Below are 24,190 nucleotides of genomic sequence, written 5' to 3'. Positions count from 1 at the left end.
CTGTTAAAAAAAAAAAAAGAGAGAAAGAGAGATACTCCCAACCTCTTTTATTTATTTTTATCTTTTTATTTTTTTGGCTGCCCTACAGTATATGAAGTTCCCCGGCCAGGGATCAAATCTGAGCCACAATTTCAACCTGTGCCACAGCTGCAACAATGCTAGATCCCCAGCCCACTGTGCTGGGGATCAAACTTGTGTCTCAGTGCTACAGAGACGCCGCCAGTCCTGTTGTACCACACCAGGAACTCCAAGACAGTCCTAATTTAAATGCCCATTTTATAGCTGTGGAGACTGAGGCTCGTGAAGTTTAAAGAGTTGGCTAAGTTCTTACAGGACGTTCTCTCTTGGGTTTGCTGCAGGAGGGGAGGGCTATGTGCCCTCTCAAAATGTGCTAGAAAATTCCAAGAACAGAAGGATTAAAGGGTTGCGGAAACGTAAACTGAAGGGATAGAGGAGGCGTGTGTGAGGCTGGGGTTTGGAGGGATGGGGGTGGCACAGAAAAGGTCAGGGAGGATGTCACCCAAGACCCTCAGCCCCTTGCATCACAAAACCTTCCCTCTGCAGACCCAAGCCTGTCAAAAGCGGGTCTTCACAGTTCCCATCATGGCTCAATGGTTAATGAATCAGACTAGGAACCATGAGGTTTCGGGTTCAGTCCCTGGCCTTGCTCAGTGGGTTAAGGATCGACATTGCCATGAGCTGTGGTGTGGGTCACAGACATGGCTCAGATCTCATGTTGCTGTGGTGTAGGCCGGTCGCTACAGCTCTGATTTGACCCCTAGCCTGGGACCCTCCATATGCCGCGGGAGCGGCCCTAAAAAGACAAAAAAAAAGGAAAAAAAAAAGAGTGGGTCTTCAACAAATGATGAATGAAGAAATAAACAAATGAATACAAATAGACAGTTTATTATTGCTTTGGAGAGAGTACAAAGAAAAAACCCTTCCCACTTGCTCTAAGTCACCCCACATTCACCAGTTCTGTGAGGTCCTTCAAGTCTCCCCAACTCTGAACAGCCATGAAGTGAGAGGGGGCCCTTGCCCCATCCATGGATGGGGGCTCAAGAACCACCATTCTGAGCCTGTGCTCGCCTGTCCACAGGTCCACAGAGCTCAGTCCCTGGAGTTCCCTGGGGGGAGGGGGGCAGGCCCCCTTGACCCAGAGCTAGGTCTGGGGATGCAGAGAGGAACCCTGGTCCCAGGCTTTATAGGCTCAGAAGAACTTGGTGGTGTCCTCTGGGCAGTGAGGATGCTCTGACCTCTAGGTGTGGCAGGACCAGGATCGAGGGGTCACCAGCCCCCAGAAGGTTGTCTGTGTCAGAGAAAGATGAGTGTGAATAAGGTCCTTCCTTGTGCCACCCCGCACATCTCAGACCTGGGTGCCCATTACCCCCAAACCAGCCCCTAGCCCCTGACTGTGGCTGTTGAGTTGGGCCATATAGGGGGCTGGCTGCTGGGAAGGGCAGATGTGTCCTCCTGGGTGGGGAGTGGAGTAAAGGTCACGGTTCCTTACCTGGGTCAGGGGGCAGTGACGCCGTGCGTACCACTCCTGGCAGTACAGGCTGACCAGGATGCCCTGGCCCAGAAAGAGCATGGTCCATATAAGCACGTTCCACGCCGGGCCGGTGTGCTGGTCGTGCATCGTGAAGTTCAGCAGCCCTGATGCAGAGGAAAGGTTGTCGCCCCAGCCCCAGACACCTGCATCTTATCTTCCCGGCTGCTTTCCCGTCTCAGGGCACAGGGAAGAGTTGGAACAGGAAGGCATCACTGGGAAGATCTTGAACCCAGCTCCAGAAACCCACAGAGGTCTCAAGCATCTCACTTAAAACCGGGAAAGGATTGGAGTTCCCATCGTGGTGCAGTGGTTAATGAATCTGACTAGGAACCATGAGGTTTCGGGTTTGATCCCTAGCCTTGCTCAGTGGGTTAAGGATCCGGCGTTGCCATGAGCTGCGGTGTGGGTCGCAGACGTGGCTCAGATCCCACGTTGCTGTGGCTGTGGCATAGGCCGGTGGCTACGGCTCTGATTAGACCCCTAGCCTGGGAATCTCCATATGCCATGGGAGCGGCTCAAGAAAAAACAGGCAAAGAGACAAAAAACAAACAGAAAAAACAGGAAAGGATTCCTCAGCTTACAGGTCAATATCCTGGATCTCATACTAAACTTTCCTCCAGTTTTCTCCCCTTTGGCTTCCTTTATGGGTGCCCTGCTCAGATGCTCCCCTCCAGCCAGAAACCTTCCCCCACATCCCCCAGGATATGCCTTGCTGCCTCCTGAGGCTGCCTCCCTCCCCGATCCCAAGTACTTCCTACCCCAGCTCTCACACAAAACGCTCATGCCTTTCCCCGGAAGGCACACGCCTCCCCTTCTGAACTGGGTACATGGCCTCCCCCATCAGTCTGGAATCTCCAGGACTCCAGGCCTCCTCCCTCTGGATGTCTCTCCCTCCAGTGGCACACAGAGGCCAAGCTCACCTCCAAAGACAAGGAAGAGCACCAGCATGACAGGGTAGAAGAATCCCAGGACGAAGCAGAAGATGTACTCATGGACCAGGGCAGAGACCAGGAACACGCTCAGCATGGCTGCCCCTCGGGCCCGGCCACCGAGGAGCTGGCAGGGGCCAGAGAGGAGGGAGGAGTGAGTCTCCCTAAGCCCTTTCCACAAAGATCCCTCTCCCTAAAGAAACCAGGAGGGTGTGTAGTATGATGGAAAGAATACAAAATTTGGGGTCAGAAAGGCTGATGTCATTTAAGAGCATTAAGGTCCATTGGTCTTAGATGCAATTTTGGGGGGCTGCATCATGGGATTCAAAAGCTCCCAGGCCAGGGATCAAACCCCTGCCACAGCGGCGACCCAAGTCGCTGCAGTGACAACACCAAATCCTTAACCTGCTGGGCCACCAGGGATCTCCTTCAGATGCAATTTTCAAAAGAAGCCATAATAATATGTACTTCTCAGGATTTATGTACCACTTATGTAGTATGTGAAAATACTTGGTAACTGAAAATTGCTATATGCATATTTCTGAGGAGGCTAAGGAGGGGAGGACATGCCCTGTGGAGGAGACTGAGGACCAGGAGGGAGGATATTCGATCACAGGAAAGGCCTTTCTGCCCATTGGGCTGGGGAGACTCCGGGCAGAGGGACGTCAAAGGGATCCTTGGGTCTGGAGAAATGTGTGGTGCAGATGGAGGGAAGGAGAGGATGTCCCAGAGAGGGTCCATTAACTGTGACAGCGGAGGGGGTCCGTACCCACAGCGCATCCTGATACACGTAGCTGTACAGCCAGTCATGGACCACCACGTTCCAAGTGCGGTAATAGTTCGAGAAGGAGGTTGAGTTCCACCAGTCCTGGGGAGGCGGTGGGGGCGGGGGGGGGGGCGGTGAGCATCCCGGCCCTGTCTCTGCCCCAGCCCCAGCCGCTTCCCCCTGCTTCCTGCTCCCCAGTCCCAGCGCAGTGTTCTCCGCCAGGGCTGGCTCCCGACAGGAGAGGGACAGCAAGACTCCCCCTGACTCCCTCTTCGGGACCGGGGGTCCCTGCCCGCCTCCTAATCTCCCTCTCAGGAGAAGAAGGTTCCAAAGGATCATCCCCACAAGTCAGCTGTGGTCAGGAGGTGGAGGGGTGACCTGAGAACCGGAGGAGCACACTGGATGGCACAGCTGAGACTGAAACCATGCCCCCCCAGGGCTAACAGAAACTGCTGACCAACAGACCTTCTCGAGCTTGTCTTACAGAACAGCAGGTAAGGGAGCAGCTTGTGAAAAACCCTTCTGCCGGAGTTCCCATTGTGGCTCAGTGGTTAATGAATCCGACTAGGAACCATGAGGTTGCGGGTTTGATCCCTGGCCTTGCTCAGTGGGTTAAGGATCCGGCATTGCTGTGAGCTGTGGTGCAGGTTGCAGACGTGACTCAGATCCCACGTTGCTGTGGATGTGGCATAGGCCGGCGGCTATAGCTCTGATTAGACCCCTAACCTGGGAACCTCCATATGCTGAGGGAGCAGCTCTAGAAAAGGCAAAAAGACAAAAAACGACAACAAAAAAACCCTTCTGCCTTCACTGACCAACCCTTCTTTTTTTTTTTTTTTTTTGACTCCCTACCCGCCCCCCCCAGCCAATAAATAACACATCTGATGTATGGGTAATTTCCAGGAATTTGAAGTTGGCTCCTGTCTACTTCAAGCCGGCTAAGACTGGTTGGGACCACCAAAATAAACTGGGCCTGAAATGGGGCCTGTGCAGGTGTCTGATGACCTTTTGACATCAGCGGGCCTAAAACTCCATCCTTAGATTATGCTGACTGCCTCCATTTTTTTTCCTTTTTTGGCCACCCCTTGGCATATGGAGTTCCTGGGCCAGGGATCAGATCTCAGCCACAGCCTTGACCCACACCACAGCTGTGGCAACACCAGATTCTTTAACCCACTGTGCCAGGCCAGGGATTGAACCTGTGTCCTGGTGTTGCAGAGAAGCAGCTGATCCTGTTGTGCCACAGTGGGAACTCCAAAGTGCTTCCATTTTTTTTTTAAACATGGCTGCCATGAAAAAGCATGCTGTAAATCAGATCATGATTGGAGTTCCGTTGTGGTGCAGCGGGAATGAATCCTACTAGTATCCGTGAGGGTGCAGGTTGCATCCTTGGCCTCGCTCAGTGGGTTGGGGATCCAGTGTTGCTGTGGCTGTGGCTGTGGTGTAGGCTGACAGCTGTAGCTCCAAATCCAACCCCTAGCCTGGGAACACCCATATGTCACAGGTGTGGCCCTAAAAAGCAAAAATAAGTACATAAATAGGTAAAAATTCAAAACAAAAAACAAAAAACCAGGAGTTCCCGTCGTGGCGCAGCAGTTAACGAATCCGACTAGGAACCATGAGGTTGCAGGTTTGATCCCTGACCTTGCTCAGTGGGCTAGGGATCCAGCGTTGCCATGAGCTGTGGTGTAGGTTGCAGATGCAGCTTGGATCCCCGTGTTGCTGTGGCTCTGGTGTAGGCTGGTGGCTACAGCTCCGATTCGACCCCTAGCCTGGGAACCTCCATATGCCACGGGAGCGGCCCAAGAAATGGCAAAAAGACAAAAAAAAATAAAGGAAAAAAAAATCAGATCATGATTACCTCACCTTTTCTTTCCCTCCAGTCACTTTCCCCCACACCTAAGACCATCTTCCCTTCTTTAACCCATAAATATGGCAAGGCCCTGGCCTTTGAAGAGGCAAGTCTGAGTGGGTTCTCCCTTCTCCTCACTTGGCTGCGTGGTAAAGGAATCCTGCAGATCTTGACATCTCAGCGTTTGGCACTACTGCACATTAGGCAAATGAACCTGGTTCGGTAACAACGTGACAGCCAGCATAGCCACCATCCTCCCCACAGCCTGCCCCAGCCCTTCCTGCATCCACCTCCCAAGTGTCCCAGGTCCAGGCCCCACCCGATAAAACATTCTGTCTCCAAATCGTAGCATCTCTGCGAAGGCGTTGAGCCAGCAGTGGAGGAAGGCAAAGAAGATGAGTAGCAGCATGAAAATGCCTGGAAGGTAGAGATCGGGGGCAGAGGGGGAGGTGCTGTAGATCAGACTGGCCCCCCCGGGCCCCCCCACCCCCCGATCCAGGAATCCCGCAGCCAGCCACCAGGGCCCCAACTGCTGTCAATCATTTATTAATCATTCACAGATTACATTCCTTCATTCAATCCATTTGTTCGTGAATTCCATGCCAGATGTTAGGGATATAGAGGGGAATGTCAAGGCCTCTGGCCATTGGGAGCTCGCGGCGTGGTGGGAAGGTGGGGAGCGGATGGCAATCTGAAGGGAGACCTTGACAACGAGCAACCATAGGAGCGGACAGATGCAGGGGAGAGTCAGAGCGAGGTGTTGAAACTAAGAGGGAGGGGAGGGAGGAGTCCCCTGGAGGGAAGAGTTCCCCGCTAAGCTTTCCCCAGGGTGCAGCCTCCCACAGCCCTGCCTCTGGTGGGCATACCTGGCAGGGTGGCATGCATGATGGAGAGCACCAGGGCACGAGTGCTGAAAGGCTCCCGGCTCATGTTGGCAAAAACAGGAACACAGAGGCGGCCCAGGATGAAGCAGGCATAGAGCACGCAGCCCAGGGCCTGGGGAGGGGGTGGAGGACACATAACTTTGGAAGGAGTCACTGGCAGCTGCCGCTCTCCTTCTGGAATTGGAGTCTGGCCCAGCATCTGCCGCCACTTCCCTTCGCCCCACCCTCTGGCTTCTTCCCCAGGCCTCCCCTACTCCACTCCCAGAGATGCCCCCTCAGCCACCGTGAGTCACAGGTAGTCCTCCCTTCGAGCCCATCTTCTAACCTGGGCAAAGTTCTTGGCCACATAATTCCACCTGACGTTGGGTGTCCTGCAGCAGCAATGGGGACAGTATGTTTCTCATCCTTTAATCTTGTTCCTGCCCAGGGCCGCGGCCCAGCCCCTGGGGCCCTCTCTCCTCAGCTCCCGCAGGACCTGCTCAGGCCTGGGAGCATTATCTGGGGAGGTGGGGTCGAGAACTCTTTGGACCTTCCATAACAGGGACGACAAATGGATTTTTAGCCTGAGTGTCCGCTAAAGCGAGGAACCAACTGGAGTCTGCTACGGACTGAGGGCTGTCCCAGGATGCAAGAATTTCAGGGCTAAACCTGGGACAGTCCTGGGCAAACCAGGACAGTCGGTCACCATTGTGTCACCAGGGGCTGGGCAAGGAGAAAGGTAGTCTACCTGGCCCTGTTTCCCCATCTTTCTTTTGGGGTGCCTCCTGAGAAAATGGCCAGCTTCTGGGATGAGGCTTCAGACCTCAGGGAGAGGAGAGGAGAGGGGCTGGGTCCCTGATGGGCCTGGGCATTTGGGGGAGAGGGTGCAGGGTCTTACCTGGGGTAAGTCTCCCTGTAGATGAGAGTGGGGCAGAAGAGGAAATAGAGGTAGCTGGAGAAACTGGGGGTCCGGACGCCCTCACCTGGGGAGGAGCAAGAGGGGTCCATCCGTGAGGAGGAGAGGACACAGGTGAGTGGGACACTGGGGGTGGGCAGTGGGACCAGTGAATTGGGCTGGATGGGACAGAGGTGGGGGGTGGGGTGAGGAGCTGGATCCTGAGGTGGGTGGGGGAGGTGAAACGGGGCAGGAGCTGAATCTACTAACACCCCTCTTTTGCTTCCATTCCAGGCACCCCATTTTCTGGCACATGACCCGCTGTGGCTGGAGCTTCATTTGGTGCCCACAAGTTGCACCACCCATACTCTCTCCTTCTTCTTTCTCTTTTTACTTATTTATTTATTTATTTTTGTTTGCTTTTTAGGCCTGCACCTGTGGCCCATAGAGGTTCCCAGGCTGGGGGTCAAATTGGAGCAGCAGCTGCTGGCCTACACCACAGCCACAGCAACACCACCTCTGAGCCATGTCTGCAACCTACATCACAAATCACAGTAACGCCAGATCCTTAACCCACTGAGCGAGGCCACGAATCAAACCTGCATCCTCATGGATACTAGTCAGATTCATTACTGCTGAGCCACAACGGGAGCTCTGCATTCTCTCTCCTTCCGTTTTGACTTTCTAATATAAGGCTTTCATACCATGGGTCTTTCCAGGCTAGACCTGGCAATAAGAATGAACCAGAAGTCCTGGGCAGCAGAGGTGCCATCTCAAAGGTGGGACCTAAGATTACACCTAATGACTAAGGTCCACAGAGCCCCGTTGGAGGCCAGAGCTGCCCTGTGGGCAAGACGGGCTTAGGAAGTTGGAGGTTTTTTGAAGATCCTGCGCCAGCTTCATTCAAGCACTTAAGAGGACTGAGTTCACAGCAGGGCCAGTTGAAAGCCTCACCTCTTACCGTGCCAAGCGTCCCAGGTACTGTCTCTCTCAGGAAGGAGTAGCTTTTCATCAGAAGCCTGACCTGAGATGGAATGGAAAAGAGGTTAAGGTACTGTGTGGCTTCGAGCAGATCACTTAATCTCTCTGTGCTCTCATTTATGGGAGAAGGGCTGGCTGACTGTAAAATCTGTACGGCCATAGCACATACTTTATCTTTTGGTCGGACAGCAGTCAACGGTCAAACACAGGCGGCTGCTGGGATGAATCGAGGGTAAATGGGTACCGGAAAGGCTGGGACCTCGGGCCAGCCAACCTCTTGTGACTCTGCGTAGTCGGATAATATTTGCGTAGTACTGTCGGTTCGTTTACATTTCCTTGCAGCTTATTGGTTGGCTCAAATCCCTCTCAAAGGACTCCACCCCCGGTAACTAGCTCCGCCCCCACCAATAGAGTGTCCAATGCCTTCCCTCCCAGCTGCCCCACCCCACCATTGGTCCCGCCCATCACCTGCTCAAAGACTAGGACACAGCGCGAGGCCGGGGGGAGCTGATACTCCACAGCTACGTGGACTGGGAGGATGCCTAGCACCGCAGTGTGGGCGGCCAGCAGCATGCAGCCCAGGGCCACCCGCAGCATCCTGGCCCCTCCGGCCTGGGGCCTCGCCCACAGCCGCAGGGTCTGGTAGGGAACCAGCAGAGTGGACAGGAACATGGGGACCCACGTCATCAGCGCCAAGGGCAGCTGTCCGAAGCTGAAGATCAGTAGGTCAAATTCCAGCATCAGCCTTGGAGAGGGAAGGAGAAAAGTAGACAAATGTGAGGCCCATCCTCGTCCCTTTCCTCTGCAGCCAAAGCTCTTGGAAGATACATTGAGGCATCTTGCCAAGGTCATCAGCTCCCCATCTCTGAAGGTGTTTAAGATGGTACTTCTGGGGTTCCCGTTGTGGCTCAACGGTTAACGAACCCGACTAGCATCCATGAAGACGCGGGTTCGATCCCTGGCCTCGCTCAGTGGGTTAAGGATCCAGCGTTGCCGTGAGCTGTGGTGTAGGTTGCAGACGCGTCTCGGATCCCGCGTTACTGTGGTTCTGGCGTGGGCCGGCGACTACAGCTCCGATTGGACCCCAAGCCTGGGAACCTCCATATGCTGTGAGTGCAGCCTTAAAAAGACAAAACGACAAAAAGACAAAAAAAAAAAAGATGGCACCTCTGTTGCTCAGGACTTTTAGCACAGGACATTGCCTGAGGAGACTCAGTCATGAGATGGTTTTGCTTCCAAATGACCTTTAGAGCCCTCTGTGGCAGTTACGGTGTTGCAGAAGGATTCAGTATTTTGCATATGCCACCAGTGTTAGGTTATGAGGTATTTAGAGTTTAACTTGGGTTTTTTGTTAGTTTTGTACTTCTGGAGCTTCTGGAGCTGTAGGCTTGAGTTAATAGAAAGCAGGTGGCTTTTTGTTTGGCCGCACCTGTAGCATGAGGAAGTTCCCTGGCCAGGGATTGAACCCATGCCACAGCAGCGACCCAAGCCCCTGCAGTGGCAACGCCAGACCCTTAACCTGCTTAGCCAAAGAGAACTCCTGAAAGCAGGTTTTTGAGTGTTTTGTTCGCTTAGGTTACGAGTGTATGGTTTATAACGGTGAAAAATTAGAAACAACCTACATGTTCCTCAGGAAAGGACTAAATGAACAAAAGCTGGCACTTCCAGACTCTGCAGTCATTAAAAAACAATGGACCTACACAGAAAGATCTCTAAGATGGGTCATTAGGGAGTGAAAAGGAAACAATAGGTATAGAAAGTGTCTTATTAATGTAAACTTCCACGAAATACATCCTCCGGGTTTTTATATACATCTGGATGTGGATGCATGGGAACTGCCCTGGAGGGAAACTCAAAACCATAAAAAATGTTATCTCTGGGGGCAGTCTGGAATGGAGGGACTGGTCAAGAAGGACGGTCACTTTACATGTATTTGCTTCTTTCATGGGGATTTGTTCCGTAGCATATTCGTGTAATTAACAACAATTTCACCAAATTTTACCAAAGGTGCTTTGGCTGAACCTGCAGATCCTTGGTCCTCTTTTCACCACTTCTTAAGCCATGTGTGGGGTGAGGTGGGGGCCATGCACATCCAGACCCCCAGGGGTCTACAGCCCCCTGAGGCTCATCTCTAGAGTGGGGAGGTGCTTTGTGGGGGAAGCGATCCACCAAGGCACTTTCGTGTTGTGTCCACCTTCCTCCCAAGATGGGGAGCGCCTTACACCCAGGGTGCAGGTAGCCCCTCAGCTCTCTGCCCCCCACGGCTGATACTTAGGACAGACTCAATGAAGCTTATCTGAACTGACCAGTGCTGACTTGGAAAGGGTTGTGGGAGAGGACGGGGTGGGCAGTGTGTTTATATGTGCACATATATCTGCCTTAGGATGAAGGTCCAATTGAGAAGTATTTGAGTGCAGTGCAGTGTCCCCAGAGGGCGGACCCTGGGAAGACAGACCAAAGCCCATGCAAAGCTATGGAAGGAAGAAGTCCAAGAGGGCCTTTGGGGTGGGAAGGTTGTCGGAAGCCATGTTGATGCATGTCCCGTAATCCGAAGGGGCCTGTGCTGTCTCGGGCCAGTGGCTGGTAGAGCGCTAGGGACCCAGGTGGCCAGATCTGATCTGTGTGTCTATTCGGAGCGGGAACGGTGCCTACCTGCCCTCATCAATGAGGTCGATGGCCAAGGTGCTGATGATGAAGACACACAGGCCGGCAATGAACATGTGGTAGATGGTCCGGAAGTGCTGCACCTCCATCAGCTCACTGGAGGGACAGGGGCCCGAGGATCAGTGGGAGACTCCTGAAGTTCATGCACACCAGCTCAGGCACTGATACCTGTGGGGGTGGGGCCTAGCAGTTGGGAACTTCTAGCTCAGGGCTGGGATATGGCTGGGACGTCTGTCCAAAGCCATTTCTAACCCGGACCCTTCTCATCCTGATGGCCTTTCTTCCACAGTCATACGTGGGGCAAATGGAGACGCTGAACCTTAGAAGCCACCTCCAAGCCCTCCCCCAACCCCCCTAGAGCCTGAGGATGATAGATGGGGTGTCTTGGACCGTCAGCCAAAGCCCTTTCTTTTCTTCCCCTCCCCCTCCCCCTTCTTCACCCCTGACTTACTCAAGCAGGGACTTGCGGATGATGAAAACTTTTCGTTTCCCCAAGGATGGCTCCCGGGTCCTGAATTGACACAGTTGTTCTGGGTCAGGACCCAAAGGGAGAAGGTGGCGGGCAGAGGGCAGGGCCTTGCCGAAGGTCCATACTTAGGAGCCAAGGGCACTAGTAGCAGAAGGTGAGGGTTAGGGCCAGGGGGCAGGACCAGCTGGAAAGGCAGTGTCAGGAAGGCGGAGACGATAAGTGGAGGAGAGGAAAAGCTGAACTCGGGGTCACATGAGATGATGTCTGTGGCTCATAATCCTTACGGTGGAGGAGGCTGCTTAACTGTTCCCCAGCCCCCTGGCCCATCAGACGCTTACTTGCTCAAGGACCCTGCAGGGATGGAGGGCATCGGGCCACCTTGTGGTGGGTAGGATTGAACGGCCTCCCACATGGCTCGATCCAGCAGCTCGGTCAGCTGGCCCTGCGCCTGCTCCAGCAACTGCGTCTTCACAGCCTATGAGACAAAGCAGGGCAGGGCCCACGGTCCCTCCATCCAGTTAGCCATCCTCTCATTCACCAGACGTTTCCTAAGCCTCCTTCTACGCCAGGCACGTTGCTAAGTGCTAGCGATGGACCGATGACAAGTACGGTTGCCGCCCAGAGGTTCCCCCCAAACTCAACTCCCTCTGGCTTCTCAGGGCAGCAGCGAGGATCCAGGAAAGATACTCCCAGTCCCTGGGTCTGACACCCAACCACTGCATTATCTCTGACCCCACTCTCTTCCCTGTCCTGACCTCTAGCCCTGCCATCAGAAGACTGTTCACAGGCTGACTTTGGACCCCTGCCCTGATAACCTGCCTTTCAAACTCTTCCGTCTTAACCCCGGATCTGCGAGGTCTGAACCCAAAAACGAATTGTCTTTATCACCCAGCCAGTCCCCACCCCTTCCTCCCTTTACTCTAGGACCTGTCCATTTTGACCTCTGACCTCACCTGCATATGCCGGGTCCATTGTACCAAATCTGGGCCTCTGTGTGTCTCATTGTTTCCTAGGAGATGGGGTCAAAGGGGAAGAGCTAGGGTTCTGTTGCCTTGTGCAAACCCAGAGGCATCCTGTGTCCAGGCAGTGCTTTCTGTGTGCTCAGCAGCCTCCCCACCTCCCAGCCAATGGTCAATATCTAGTATCATCAGAGGGGGGTGGCAGGCAATCAGAAGGGGAAGTTTTCGTTTGTTTGCTTTTTGCTTTTTAGGGCCAAATTTGTGGCATATGGAAGTTCCTGGGGCTAAGGGTTGAATCGGAGCTGCAGCAGCCAGCCTACACTACAGCCACAGAAACACCAGATCCTTAACCCACTGATCGAGGCCAAGGATCAAACCCACATCCTCTTGGATACCAGTCGGGTTCTTAACCTGCTGAGCCACAATGGGAACTCTGGGGAAGTTATTTTTGCAGGGGGATGAGGAGGCCCCTGGCAAGCAAGGAGCCTGATCACATTACTAGAAACGGGGACCCAGGGAGCAGGAAGCTATTCTCTCTCTTGCTTTAGGGCTGCACTCGCAGTATATGGAGGTTCTCAGGCTAAGGGTAGAATCAGAGCTGTAGCTACCAGCCTACGCCACAGCCACAGCAACTCAAGATCTGAGCCACGTCTGCTACCTACACCACAGCTCAGGGCAATGCTGGATCTTTAACCCACTGAGCAAGGCCAGGGATCGAACCGGCATCCTCATGGATCCTAGTCGGGTTTGTTAGCCTCAGAGCCACAGCAGAAACTCCAGGAAGCTATTCTGATCACCCACTCAGGTGAAAGAGTCAAAAAGATACAGCAAGGCACTGAATATCCCTTCTCTCCTCCCTTCCCCAGCTGGCTCGTTAGGTGGCAGAAGCTGGGTCTGTCCCAGAACAGCAGGAAGGAGTGAAGATAAACAGCAGGAGCCCCCTTTGACAGCGTATCCCCACCTCCAACCCCACCTGGGCGATCCGCACTCCCAGATCGGGGCTCCCCTTCTCTGCAGGGCTGGTCCTCCTGCTCGTTTCCTAGCCCTCCTCTCTGCCGCAGCTGGGCTGCCCTGGGCTCCATGATGTGTCTTCACCGGGCAGCGGTGGCCAGTGAGCGTTCCCTCCCTTCCTTCAAGCTTGCCTGGCCACGCTCTTATCTCCCTCGGCTCCTCTAACAGCTCCAAAGTCCTTTCAGGAGGAGGGGTTTAGAGGTTATCCAGGAAGTCAGCAGCGTCTCAGCCCTGGCTCCGCTCTGCTGGCTGTCACAGGCATGGACACAACCCCCCAACAAATAGCCCAACCTCCGCCCATGGGCCTAGCTCCCTCCCACAGGAATGGTGGGCTCTCGACACCCATGCAAGTCGTGGGGAGATGACCTCACCTCTCTGAGGCTTATCACCTGGCCTGGCATCCTTCCAATCTCTTTCCAGTAGGCTGAAGGTCAGGGAGGAGCCAGAAATATCTGCAGGGATCAGGGCACTCAGCTCCCTTAGACCATGATAAGGTGTGTGCAAGAAGCTTGCTGATGACTCTGACTCTTTGTGTACGTGGGGTTCCTATCCTGATGAGCTTGGCACCTGTGACAACAGGTGGTGCCGTGGCCCCTCCAGGAAGTGCTAGGTACCAGGGCCCCTTGCACAACGGCTCCTCCCTCCACCTGCTGAGCTTAGGCGGTAGGCCAACAGGAGGCAAAACAAGCACTTATTCAGCACCTGAGGAATACCAGGTGCACTTATTCAGCACCTGAGGAATACCAGGTGCTGTCACATACGGAAGAACCAGATTTAAATCCTCCCTCGTTGATCATTTACTGGCTGTGGATCTTCAGGCAAATAACCCATATAGTTTAAGCTACAGGTTTCTCCTGTGAAAAACAGGCACCAGTCTCTACCTCACGGGGCTACTGTAAGCACCAACTGAGGTAGTCCAAGGAAAAGCAGGCAGTCCAGGGCCTGGTTCAGGGCAAGAGCTCAATAAATAATAGTTTCCTTCCCCTTGAGAGTTCCTCTTTGTTGGGCTCCTGCTGGGGATTAACTATTAATCCTTCCTCTCCCTTCGTGTCCAAAGATCAGTCTTAGAAACAAGGTCAGGACCTCAGACCAAGGCCATGGCCTCTCCCTGCCCCCACCTTCGGCCTCTCCCTCCGTGGTGGTGGGTGGTTGAATGAGACGTGAGGCCAGGAAACCTCTGCCAGTGGCTGTCCCTGCCATTCCAAGTGTGGTGGGAAGGACCAAATGCAGTCCACAGGAGAAGAGGGTGGCTATGGGGGCTGGATGGGATGGGGGTGATGTAGGGAGGAGGGCCAGCAACTCCAGAAATGTGGGAGGTGAACACAGAAGAGACATAAGCCAGAGACCCCAACACGGCTTTATTAATACCCCACGCCAACACCAACAATCTTTCCATGCGTGAGGTCCTGGGGTGAGGGGGACAATGTGGCAAGGCCAGAAGGCAGAGTGCTGGGCCTCCGAGTTACTCATCACTCAACAAATAACCCAAGATGATGGCCCCACGCTCCTGCCAGTGGCTCTGCAGCCTCCCACCCAGCCTTAGCCACTGCTCCCGGAGGGGCAGGGGGCGTTTCCATCACCGTCTGGGGACCCGGCCAGGGGCTGGCCCATCCGATCCACACACCAGCATGGACCTCGGCGCTGTCCCTGGGAGGAGCGGCACTGGAGAGAGAGGCGCAGGGATCAGAGGTTTGGCCAAGGCTCCGGCAGGAGGGAGGGGAGGGGCCCCATGGGTTGGGGATTCTCCTTGGACTCCTGAGCCTGGGTCGTAGTCTAAGTCTGAGCCTTCTCAGGACAGGGAGGCCCACTGGGTTCCCTCCCTTGGCTTCTCTTCCCCACCCACCAAACTATGGCCATTCTTCTAGGCCAAAAGAGCAGTTCTCCAAGCGTGGTTCCCAAGCATCAGCATCACTAGAGACTGCCTTAGAATGTAAATTCTCAGAGTTTCCGCTGTAGCTCGAGGGATCGGCAGTCTTGGGAGTGCTAGGACACAGGTTCAACCCCTGACCTGGCACAGGAGGTTACGGATCTGGCATTGGCGCAGCTTCGGCTTAGGTTGCAACTGCAGCTTGGATCATCTGCTCCCTGGCTGGGAACTCCATGTGCCATGGGGCGGCCGAAAAAGAAAAAAAAAAAAAAGTAAATTCTCCAGCTCTGCAGGCAGGGCTCAGCCATTTGTGTTCACAGCCCTCTAAGCGGGTTCTCAGGCCCCTCGAGTTTGTGAGCCTCTGAGTCAGGCACTACTTAGGCAGTCTAACTCCTCTCCTACTGCTGCTGTTGGTTATTCTCTATGTCTGTGTGGGCCCTAAAGTTGGGAGATTCCTAAAATAGGGGCTGTGTCTTATTTCTGTCACTCCATAAGCCCCCCCCCCATGCATCCAACCCCAGGAAGGAACTGGGATGTACAGATGGACCAAGAGAGGAGAGGAATGGCCTCACCTGCCGCTTCCGGTAGAAGCCCCGGTGGTCACAATTAGGCACGTAGAGGGTGTGGGCCCCTCGGAAGACCTCGGTCTGGAGTTGCTGCAGCACTGAGTCCAGATGTCTGCGGCAAGGGCCCTGGAGGAAGCGACAGCTCCACTGCAGCGCCTGCTGCCCCCCCACCAGCCAGGCTCCCAGAATCCACATGAGCGACTTCTCCAAGCCCAAGGGATCAGTCTCAGATGGGACTCTCCAGGGCTCCCCACCCCTCCTGCTCCTTCCCAGGCCCAAACGCACCATCTCAGTGTCTTGGACGCCCCCAGGATTGGGCCGGGAGGGAGTGGTAGAGGTCCCCGGACTCTTCTGTGGGTCCCTGCGGTTCACGTCCTGCGAGCGCGTGGTCCCTGCTTGGGGCTTACTCTCCTTAGGATTCTCCCCTACAGCCACAAGAGGAACGGAGGAAGAAGAGGCTAGAAATCAACCAGATGTCAAAGATCACAGCCAAGGGGAAACTAGCAGGGCTTCCAGAGTAGTGATGGGGTTAAGAAGTTGGCTTCACCCCCTCCTGGCCTCAGTTTCTTTCTCTGACAAATGGTGATATTACCTTTCCTGACAATATCTCCAGACTAGTGTTAAGGTTTATAAGGGAAAAGCCCTTTGAAAAGCAAAAAATCAATTAAAAATCAATTTTTAAAAAATCAAAAAATATAAATCAGAATCAATAAAAAAAAATCGAGAGGCCCTGGGCTTTGGGTGGAAAGACCTGGCAGTTCCACTAGACGCCAGCAGGGGGTGCCCCAAGCCAGGGAGATGGGGCAGAAGAGCAATGGCCGCCAGAGGGGGTCAGCAGGGACCCAAGTGGAATGTGTGTCCCCGCTGTGACCCTGCTGTGATTCAGCCCACCCTTCCCAGGCCTGAGACATGGTTACTTTGGGGGCGCTGCAGTGGGGCCTCTCTCTTCTGGTTTCCTGAGGCTCAGCCCAGCTCAACCCCACTGGTCCCAGGAGACTGTGTGATTCAGCCCTTAAGTGGGGGGGCGGTGAGGGCGCAGGCAAGTTGCAAAAGTGCAGGGATGAGGGGCTTCCAGCCTTCAGGCTGTTCCTGACTCTGGAGAAAGTTTCACACATGGTACTGGGGGGGTTGGGGAGAGCTTGGGATGGGAGGGGAGAGTCCAGGAGTAGGATGAAGAAAAGACAGGGAGAAGAGCAGGCACGGCTTGGAATTTGCCCCAGCTGTAAAATGAGATCGTATGAGCCCTGAAGTGACCCACTCTCCCTCTCCAGGTCCAAAGACAAGCTCTGCTCAGTCGCGGACCCTCAAACCTGGACAGTTGCTCCCCCTTACTCCTCCAAACCCAAGAACCACTTCTGCTGCAAATCCTGAGTCTGACCCCTCATCCTCCACACTCCTCAGACTTTGTCCCTCATTCCCTCTATTCAGCATCCTACCGTGACCATGCTCCGGGTCCCTCCTTTGACCCACCCAGATCAACCCTTTGTAGGAGGACCCCTAGCAGCCTGGACCCAAGCCTTTTGGAATGAAAGAAAAAATCAAGTTGATTTGCCATCCTTTCCCTTCAAAGAAACCCCAGATGCCCCTGGGGTGGGGGCCATTCTCATTTCCTGCTCTCCCCAACTCCCTGCTTCCCCCCATCTTTCAGGTTCTGACTCACTTCTGTCCCACCCACCCAATGACTCAGCCTTCTATTCTCCTGTCTGGGTTAGGGTGGGGTGGGATGGGTGGAGGGTTATGAGAAGCTTTAAATCATAACTCTGGATCTGGCAGATTCCTTCTTTTCCCACCTCTATCCTAGCCTCCTCCCTCTGCCTCCTCCCCGTAGGGGTCCCCAGCCCCTGCCCTCTGACCCTAGTCTAGTCTGAAACAACTCTGGATTTGAGCCATCTTCTATTCTCTATCCCACGTCCAGGTGCTTTGGCCCCTCTGATATTAAAAGGAGATATCTTCCAGTGTGTGCAGGATTTGGGAGCCTGGAGTTCTCTTCCCTCTTTCTCTAAGTGGAAGTTGGAAACAATATCGGGGTCCTTTCTCCAGCTTGGAGGTCTAGGGCTGAAGGAGCTGGGCCCCTGTGGTATGTCCCTAAACCTTTCCCCTCAAGAGACAATAGAGGGGACAAAAAAAGCATTGCTGGCTGACACCTCCCTGCTTTATCCGCAGGGCCCCTGGCCGCACCCTAAACCTCTAGCTTCTCCCGGAAAAATGTGCGCTCCAGGATTGGAGGAGGAAGCATCATTCTGCAGACTTGCAAGACACTGAGGCTTGCAGTAGTGCCGTCGTGCATCCCTCCAGGACCCTGCCTGCAGATCTGCGGGTCTCACGTGGGCGGGGCAGGGGCGGGGCGCGGACTCACCCGAGGGCGTGCGAGCCCGGCGACAGCGGCCCCGGCCCAGCAGCAGCGCCCGCAAAGGCGCCTGGTCCTCCTCCGGCGGCTGGCACTGCAGTCCTGGAGCGCAGTTAGGAGTGTAGACTCCGCACTGCTGCCCTTCCCTCCTGAGACAGCCCCCAGCTTCCGCACAGCCCTCCGTTGGCGGTCCCCCGTCCTCCTCCTCCGCGCAGCCCCCTGGACAACCCGTCTGCACCCCCTGCCCACAGCCCGGGCACTGTGCCAGGGCGCCTCCTGGGCGGGCAGCGAGCAACAGAGTTAGCAGCAGTGGCGGCAGCAGCCTGTCGGGGATCATGATTGGGATTTTTGCCCCTTCCACTCTTCCCAGAGCAGCCGAAGCGCAGCTGCTGCCCGCCGCCGCCCCTCTGCCTTAAGTAGCCGCCGGCGGGGGCCGGGCCCTTTAAGAGCCAGGTGAAGGGGGGGTGGAGAAGGCAGGGGCATTCCCTAAACTGGGTGGGACTGGAGAGGCCCCCCCCCCTCCACCTGGGTCCTCCCCACTCTTCTCTACCTCCTCCCTTCCCAGCTTCTGTTTATTTCCCAAATTACGCTGATTTTTCTTGCTTTGTTCCCGGGAATCTCGCCCGGAATTTGGGAGCTGGACAGCTGGCTGGCGGCACTGGAGCGTGGGGAGGGGTGGAAGAAGAGGATGGGAGTTGGGATGAAGGGGAAAACCTGAAACCCGTTTCGAGTTGTCTGTGTGTCGAGGCTGAAGGAGACACGGGGGATGCCGGTGGGGAATGAGAAGGTGACGGATTTAAGTGGACGGAGAAGCCATGGTGTGGGGGGGGGGGGGTCATGAGAGGGACGTGGGCGAAAGGAAAGAAAGAGGCGCAGATGATGGAGAGAGGGCTCTTGGGAGAACCAACTGCCGATGGGAGAAAGTAAACCGAGGGAGAGGAGAGGAAGAGCAAAGCGGAGGGAGGGGCTAGGGAAGGTCTCCCAGAGAGGTGACTGAGGGGGAGGCGGGTGTTGGGGACCAGACTGGGGTAAGATGCTGGAAGGGGTCGGGGGAAGCAAAGGGTGGCGTGGGGGGATGGTGGGGGAGGCACGTCTTGAATGAACTGTCGGAAATCCCAGCCTGGTGGTGGGGCGGGGGAAGCCTGGAAGGATTGCAGCCCCCTCCCCGCCCCCGCCCCCGCCCCCGCCCCCTAGTGTGCAGCAGAACTGGCTGAACCTTTGGGACGTAGGGACACGGAGTATGGGGGGAGGGAGTGAGAAGAACCCATCCCCTTGGGGGCTCTTAGGAACAGCGGCCAGAGAGCAGCCCTCACCCCACCCCCGTCCTTCATCCAGGTCAGCCCGCCCCTCGGTTCCTCTCCTTTCCTCGAATCTGCCCCCCCACCCCGCCCTCACCCGGTATCACCGGTTGGGTTTTCTGGACTACTGAGGCTGTGTTATGCCCAGGAGGCACATGGGACGGGGACTGGTCTGTGTGTTCCCGTCTGCCCGCTCCCGGGGCTCTCTCTCCCGGGGTCCGTCTACCCCACCGCCCCCACCCCGCCCCGCCCAGCTCCAGGCGGTGCCCCGCCCACCCCAGCCCTCCTTGCGGAGCCTTCGTTCCTAGAGGGAGGAGGAAGGAAGGTTTCCTTGGGCAGCCCACATCCCCCCCCCCCCCCCCGCCCCCAGGCCTGGGTTACGCAACAACAACGGCCATCTCATTCTTTCCTAAAACAAGGGCTCTGGGCAATGACTAAGTTTAAATTCTGGGCCCCCAAGCAAGCATGTCAGCTAGGGCTTCCTGAACTTTTAGGTAAATACAGAACAAAAAGAACTTCACGCCCAGCCCCGTCCCCGCCCCCCCGGGCTACCCTGGGAATTTAGGACAGGCCTTTGGGAAGCAGCGTCTTCCACTGAGACTGGGAAGCAGATTGGGCAGGCAGGGAGGAGGGGGCGCTGGGACCTCCTGCTCCGAGCTCTGACCCCAGGGTGGCAAGCGCCATCCTGGCCCTCCTCCTTATCACAATTGATTGTGCCCTGCGCATGCTTCTGGCTAGGGCTTTTCTCCCTGCTCCGGCTTGTTGCTCCCACAAAGGGCTGTGGGAAGTTGGGATGGGGAAGAGATGGTCATGCTCCCTGCAGGATCTCCGTGTGGCTTTTTTTGGGGGGGCGGGGGTCTTTTTAGGGCCCCACTCGGGCACATGGAGATTCCCATAATAGAGGTCTAATTGGAGCCATAGACACCAGCTTAAGCCACAGCCACAGCCATGCCAGACTTGATGCATCTGGGATCTATGCCAAAGCCTGCCGCAACGCCAGATCCTTTAACCCCACTGAGTGAGGCCAGGTATCGAACCTGCATCCTCATGGATACTAGCCGGGTTCTTAATCGGCTGAACCACAATAGGATCTCCTCAGTGTGGCTTTATAAATAAATCTGTGCTTCTCTTTTGTAGGTAATATTGGAGAGGAGCCTGTTACTTTGCTAGCCTGTCATGTCCACACTCCCTTCCCAAATCCCCCCTTCCCTCCTCCCACATCAACACCGCCACCCCCTGGTTACTGCTCCCACTTGCCCGGCTTGGTCCCTTGTTGCAGGCCAAGCTGGACCACAGAGCCCAGTCCTACCTGCCACTCCCACCCCAGCACTGCTTTTCCCTCTTCCCCATGTGTCCAGCACTCATGTCCAGAGCGCCTTACTGTCAGTGCTGGGGTCTAACCAGGCTCTCTCTTGCAGACTGAGACTCTTGAACCCTGCTTTTCCTCCTTTTGGGACAGGCTTCACCTTCGCACCCAGAGCAGGGATCTGAAGTACACAGTGAATGCTCAGGATGGAGTGTGGATCAAGGTGAGACTCTGGCTGCCCAGGTGAGTAGAGTGTGTGGAAAGTTTCTGCCAGGGCTGTGAAAAGGCTAAAGAGCTTGGGCTGTTAGTTAGGTTTTTTTGTTTTGTTTTTGTTTGTTTGTTTGTTTTTTGCTTTTTTAGGGCCACATTCACTGCATATGGAAGTTCCCAGGCTAGGGGTTGAATCAGAGATGCAGCTGCTGGCCTACACCACAGCCACAGCAGTGTCAGATCCGGGCTGTATCTGTGACCTACACCGCAGCTCATGGCAATGCCGGATCCTTTAACCCACTGAGAAAGGCTAGGAATGAAACCTGAATCCTCATGGATACTAGTTGGGTTCATTACTGCTGAGCCATAATGGGAACGCCAGTTAGGACTTTTATTTTCTTTTATTTTTATTATTATTATTTTTGTCTTTTCTAAGGCCGCACCCACAGCATATGGAGGTTCCCAGGCTAGGGGTTGAACTGTAACTGTACCCGCCGGCCTACACCACAGCCACAGCAACTCAGGATCCTTAATCCACTGAGCAAGGCCAGGGACCGAAACCACAACCTCATAGTTCCTAGTCGGATTCGTTAACCACTGAACCATGATGGGAATGCCCAGTTAGACTTTTTATAAATAAACTTTGATGGGGCTTCCTCTTCCTCTTGCAGGTTACACTCTGTTTTCCTAATCCATTCATTAGGCTCTGCCTCCCTCACACCCAGCCCATCCCTCCAAATCCACAGCACCCCTAGGTGCTGACTTCCTTTTGATAACAAGGTGTCAAAGAGGGGGTTGGCCTGGATCCTTTTGAGCTTGGAGTCTGAGGAAAAACAAGTAGTGGCACAGTCCATGGATGGAAAGTTCTAGAGAGGAGGCTCAATGACTGCATGATGACATGGCCTAAATTTCCCGTGGGCCTGATGGGAACTGTTGTAATAACCTCAGCTGGTTTCCAGCTTCTGGTTTCTGCCATCTGTCCCACACATGGCCTCCCAACTGCCCTGCTGAGATACAATCCTGCTCCTGGGTGTGACTCCCTCCTCCTCAAAGGCCTGTGTCCCCCAACCCCACCACTTTAAAGAACCTGTGCTCCCATAAGGCTTGCATGGCCCTATGGGCCTGGAGGTACCCTCTGGCCCAGCCAGCTGGTGGAATCACCGTCCCCAGAACACCTTGGCAGTTTCCCATCTCTGGGTCCAAACTGAGATTAGGGGAAGTGAAGGTGGTGCTCAGAGGTAATTTCTTCCCCTGAATTCCAGGTTTGCAGCTCACAAAGGATAAAATTTTCCCTTCATGCCCCTTCCCACCAGCCAAATTCTGCTACTGTTACCCCACCTTCTTGGCCAACTGTCTGTCTGTCTCTGAATTCATCCACATTGCTGTGCGGTGCTAGCTTAAATTTTTACTTGTCTTTTTTGGTGTCTTATTTTTCCAGTTAGATTGTGAGTGGTGATGGGTTGTGTTGTTGTTGGGTTTTTTTTTTTTTCTTTCTTTTTAGGGCTGCACCCATGGCATATGGAAGTTCCCAGGCTAGGGGTCAAATCAGAGCTACAGCTGCCACCTGTGCCACAGCCACACAGAATCTGAGCCTATGACCTATATACACCACAGCTCATGGCAACACCAGATCCTCAGCCCACTGAGCAAGGTCAGGGATCGAACTCGCATCCTCATGGATACTAGTCGGGTTCTTTACTGCTGAGCCATGACAGGAACTCCTTGGTTTTTTTTGCTTTTTTAGGCCGATGAGGCATATGGAAGTTCCCTTCTAGGGGTCCAATTGGAGCTGCAGCTGTTGGCATACACCACAGCCACACCAATGCCAGATCCAAGCCACGCCTAGCCTGGCTGTGGCATAGGCTGGCAGCTACAGCTCCAATTGGACCCCTAGCTTGGGAACCTCCACATCCTGCAGGTGCAGCCCTAATAAGACAAAAAGACAAGAAAACAAACAAACAAATATGCAGATGGGTAGATACAGAAACAAGTATAGATGTGTATATACATGAGTTAGTTACATGCAAATATTGCCTAACTCTGTTCACTGAGAGGATCTAGGAGTAGTGACACCCCAATAGCAGTGAGCCCACCTAGCACCCAGATCTTGGTTTCTCAATACCAGTAAAAAGAAGCAGAACTCCTTCTAGAGAGGGATACTTCTTCTAAGTCTGGAGCGGGGAAAATACAAGATGAGCTGGAGCATGCTGTAGTCTCAGAAAGGAAGGAAGTGTTCAAAAAAATGTAAAGATGGAAGCATATCAAAGGGACGTAAGAACAAAGTTGAAAGAGTTGTCAATGGTCAAAGCAATTTGTGCAACAGACTAAATAATATAGTATTTGATTATAACCCAAGCTAGAAAATAAATATATTTGAGTACATACTGATTATATTAGTTTGCTAGGGTTGCTGTAACACAGTATCATAAATAAATTGGGCTGCTTAAAATAACAGAGATGGGAGGTCCCTGGAGGCTCAGTGGGTTAAGGATCTGGCATTGTCCCTGCTATGGCCTGGGATGCTGCTGTGGTGTGGGTTGGATCCCTGGCCCTGGAACTTCTGTATATGCTGCGGGTGCAGCCAAAAAAAGAAAAAACCCAAACCAAACCAAACAAACAAAAACACCCAAACTAAAACGGAGACGTATATGTTGTTTCACAGTGCTGGAAGCTAGAAGTCCAAAAATCCTTTGAAACACCTTTCTTGTCTCTTCCCAGCTTCTGCTGGTGGACTTGAGTCTAGTCTAGTCTCTGTCTCTGTCATCGTATGGCCACCTTCTCATTGTCTTCCTTCTGTGCGTCTGTCCAAATCTCTCCTTTCTATTGGGACGCTGGTCATATCAGGTTAAGGCCCACCCTAATCAGCTCATTTTAACTTGGGTAAATATGCAAAAGCCCTATTTCCAAATAAGGTCCCATTCTGAGGTACTGGGGTTAGGACTTCAACACTTCTTTATTTTTATTTTTTTGTCTTTTTGCCATTTCTCGGGCCGCTCCCGCAGCATATGGAGGTTCCCAGGCTAGGGGTCGAATCAGAGCTGTAGCCACCGGCCTACGCCAGAGCCACAGCAACGCAGGACCTGAGCTGCATCTGCAACCTACACCACAGCTCGTGGCAACGCCAGATCCTTAAGCCACTGAGGAAGGCTAGGGATCGAACCCGCAACCTCGTGGTTCCTAGTTGGATTCGTTAACCACTGAGCCACGATGGGAACTCCCAACATTTCTTCTTTTGAGGGATACAATTCAATCCATAACATTGGTGTTAATAATTCATTAAGTAAATAAACAGGGAAGAGGAGACAGATCTTCCTTTGAAAAGATTTCCAAATAACTTATGTAGAGATAACACTTCTCACCCCCTTGGGCTTGACTTGGTGATTGGCTTCCAACGATAGAGTACAGGAAGGAAAATAGTAACTTTGCAGGGGAGACACCTGGCAAACATCCCCTTAACCGTATGATTAATGTTAACCTCACCGGTGACATCGTGGGAGCATCCTGTGCCCCCTGATACGGTGAGATGAGAAGCACTTCACCTCTCTGGATTTCTTTCCATACACTCTAATCATGGCAAATCTAAATCAAGGGATCATTTACAAACTACCTGGCCTATACTTCTTTTTTTTTTTTTTTTGTCTTTCTGCTATTTCTT

General features: G+C 53.9%; 3 protein-coding genes across 5 annotated transcripts in view; 1 reads left to right on the top strand and 2 right to left on the bottom strand.

The window, feature by feature from the left end:
* CSAD (cysteine sulfinic acid decarboxylase) overlaps nt 1-3,723 on the top strand; it is a 41,604-nt gene extending 37,881 nt beyond the window's left edge. Inside the window, exon 15 of one of the 2 annotated variants that reach the window (XM_047786724.1) lies at nt 3,563-3,723. In XM_047786724.1, the coding sequence (XP_047642680.1) occupies nt 3,563-3,624 (62 nt within the window). In that variant the 3' untranslated portion in view covers nt 3,625-3,723. Of the gene's footprint in view, nt 1-2,449; nt 2,518-3,562 lie in introns of those variants that run through there. The other variant, XM_047786725.1, reaches the window with a different exon arrangement.
* SOAT2 (sterol O-acyltransferase 2) lies at nt 891-13,123 on the bottom strand. The gene is made up of 16 exons (XM_047786743.1): nt 12,904-13,123; nt 11,925-11,980; nt 11,310-11,446; nt 10,954-11,013; nt 10,491-10,598; nt 8,307-8,583; nt 7,819-7,881; nt 7,372-7,387; nt 6,861-6,945; nt 6,309-6,354; nt 5,966-6,095; nt 5,419-5,516; nt 3,251-3,349; nt 2,473-2,608; nt 1,511-1,656; nt 891-1,309 (listed from the first exon to the last, which is right to left on the bottom strand). Exons 1-16 carry the CDS (start codon nt 13,010-13,012, stop codon nt 1,259-1,261), a joined length of 1,617 nt encoding a protein of 538 aa, XP_047642699.1. The 5' UTR covers nt 13,013-13,123; the 3' UTR covers nt 891-1,258.
* A 1,157-nt stretch (nt 13,124-14,280) lies between these two features.
* On the bottom strand, nt 14,281-18,337 carry IGFBP6 (insulin like growth factor binding protein 6). Of its 2 annotated transcripts, none has more exons than XM_047786718.1 (4): nt 17,731-18,337; nt 15,660-15,799; nt 15,381-15,500; nt 14,281-14,603 (listed from the first exon to the last, which is right to left on the bottom strand). In XM_047786718.1, the coding sequence occupies exons 1-4, from the start codon at nt 18,056-18,058 to the stop codon at nt 14,481-14,483; spliced, it is 711 nt and encodes a 236-aa protein (XP_047642674.1). In that variant the 5' UTR covers nt 18,059-18,337; the 3' UTR covers nt 14,281-14,480. The 2 variants fall into 2 exon arrangements, with proteins under 2 accessions (XP_047642674.1, XP_047642673.1); XM_047786717.1 differs by having other exon boundaries at nt 15,660-15,832; nt 17,731-18,279.
* Nucleotides 18,338-24,190: the final 5,853 nt, after the last annotated feature.

The sequence above is a fragment of the Phacochoerus africanus genome, chromosome 7, assembly GCF_016906955.1.
Source record: "Phacochoerus africanus isolate WHEZ1 chromosome 7, ROS_Pafr_v1, whole genome shotgun sequence".
Taxonomy (NCBI): Eukaryota; Metazoa; Chordata; class Mammalia; order Artiodactyla; family Suidae; genus Phacochoerus; species Phacochoerus africanus.
The sequence above is the reverse complement of the archived record's forward strand: the minus strand, read 5'-3'. Positions and strand labels throughout refer to the sequence as shown.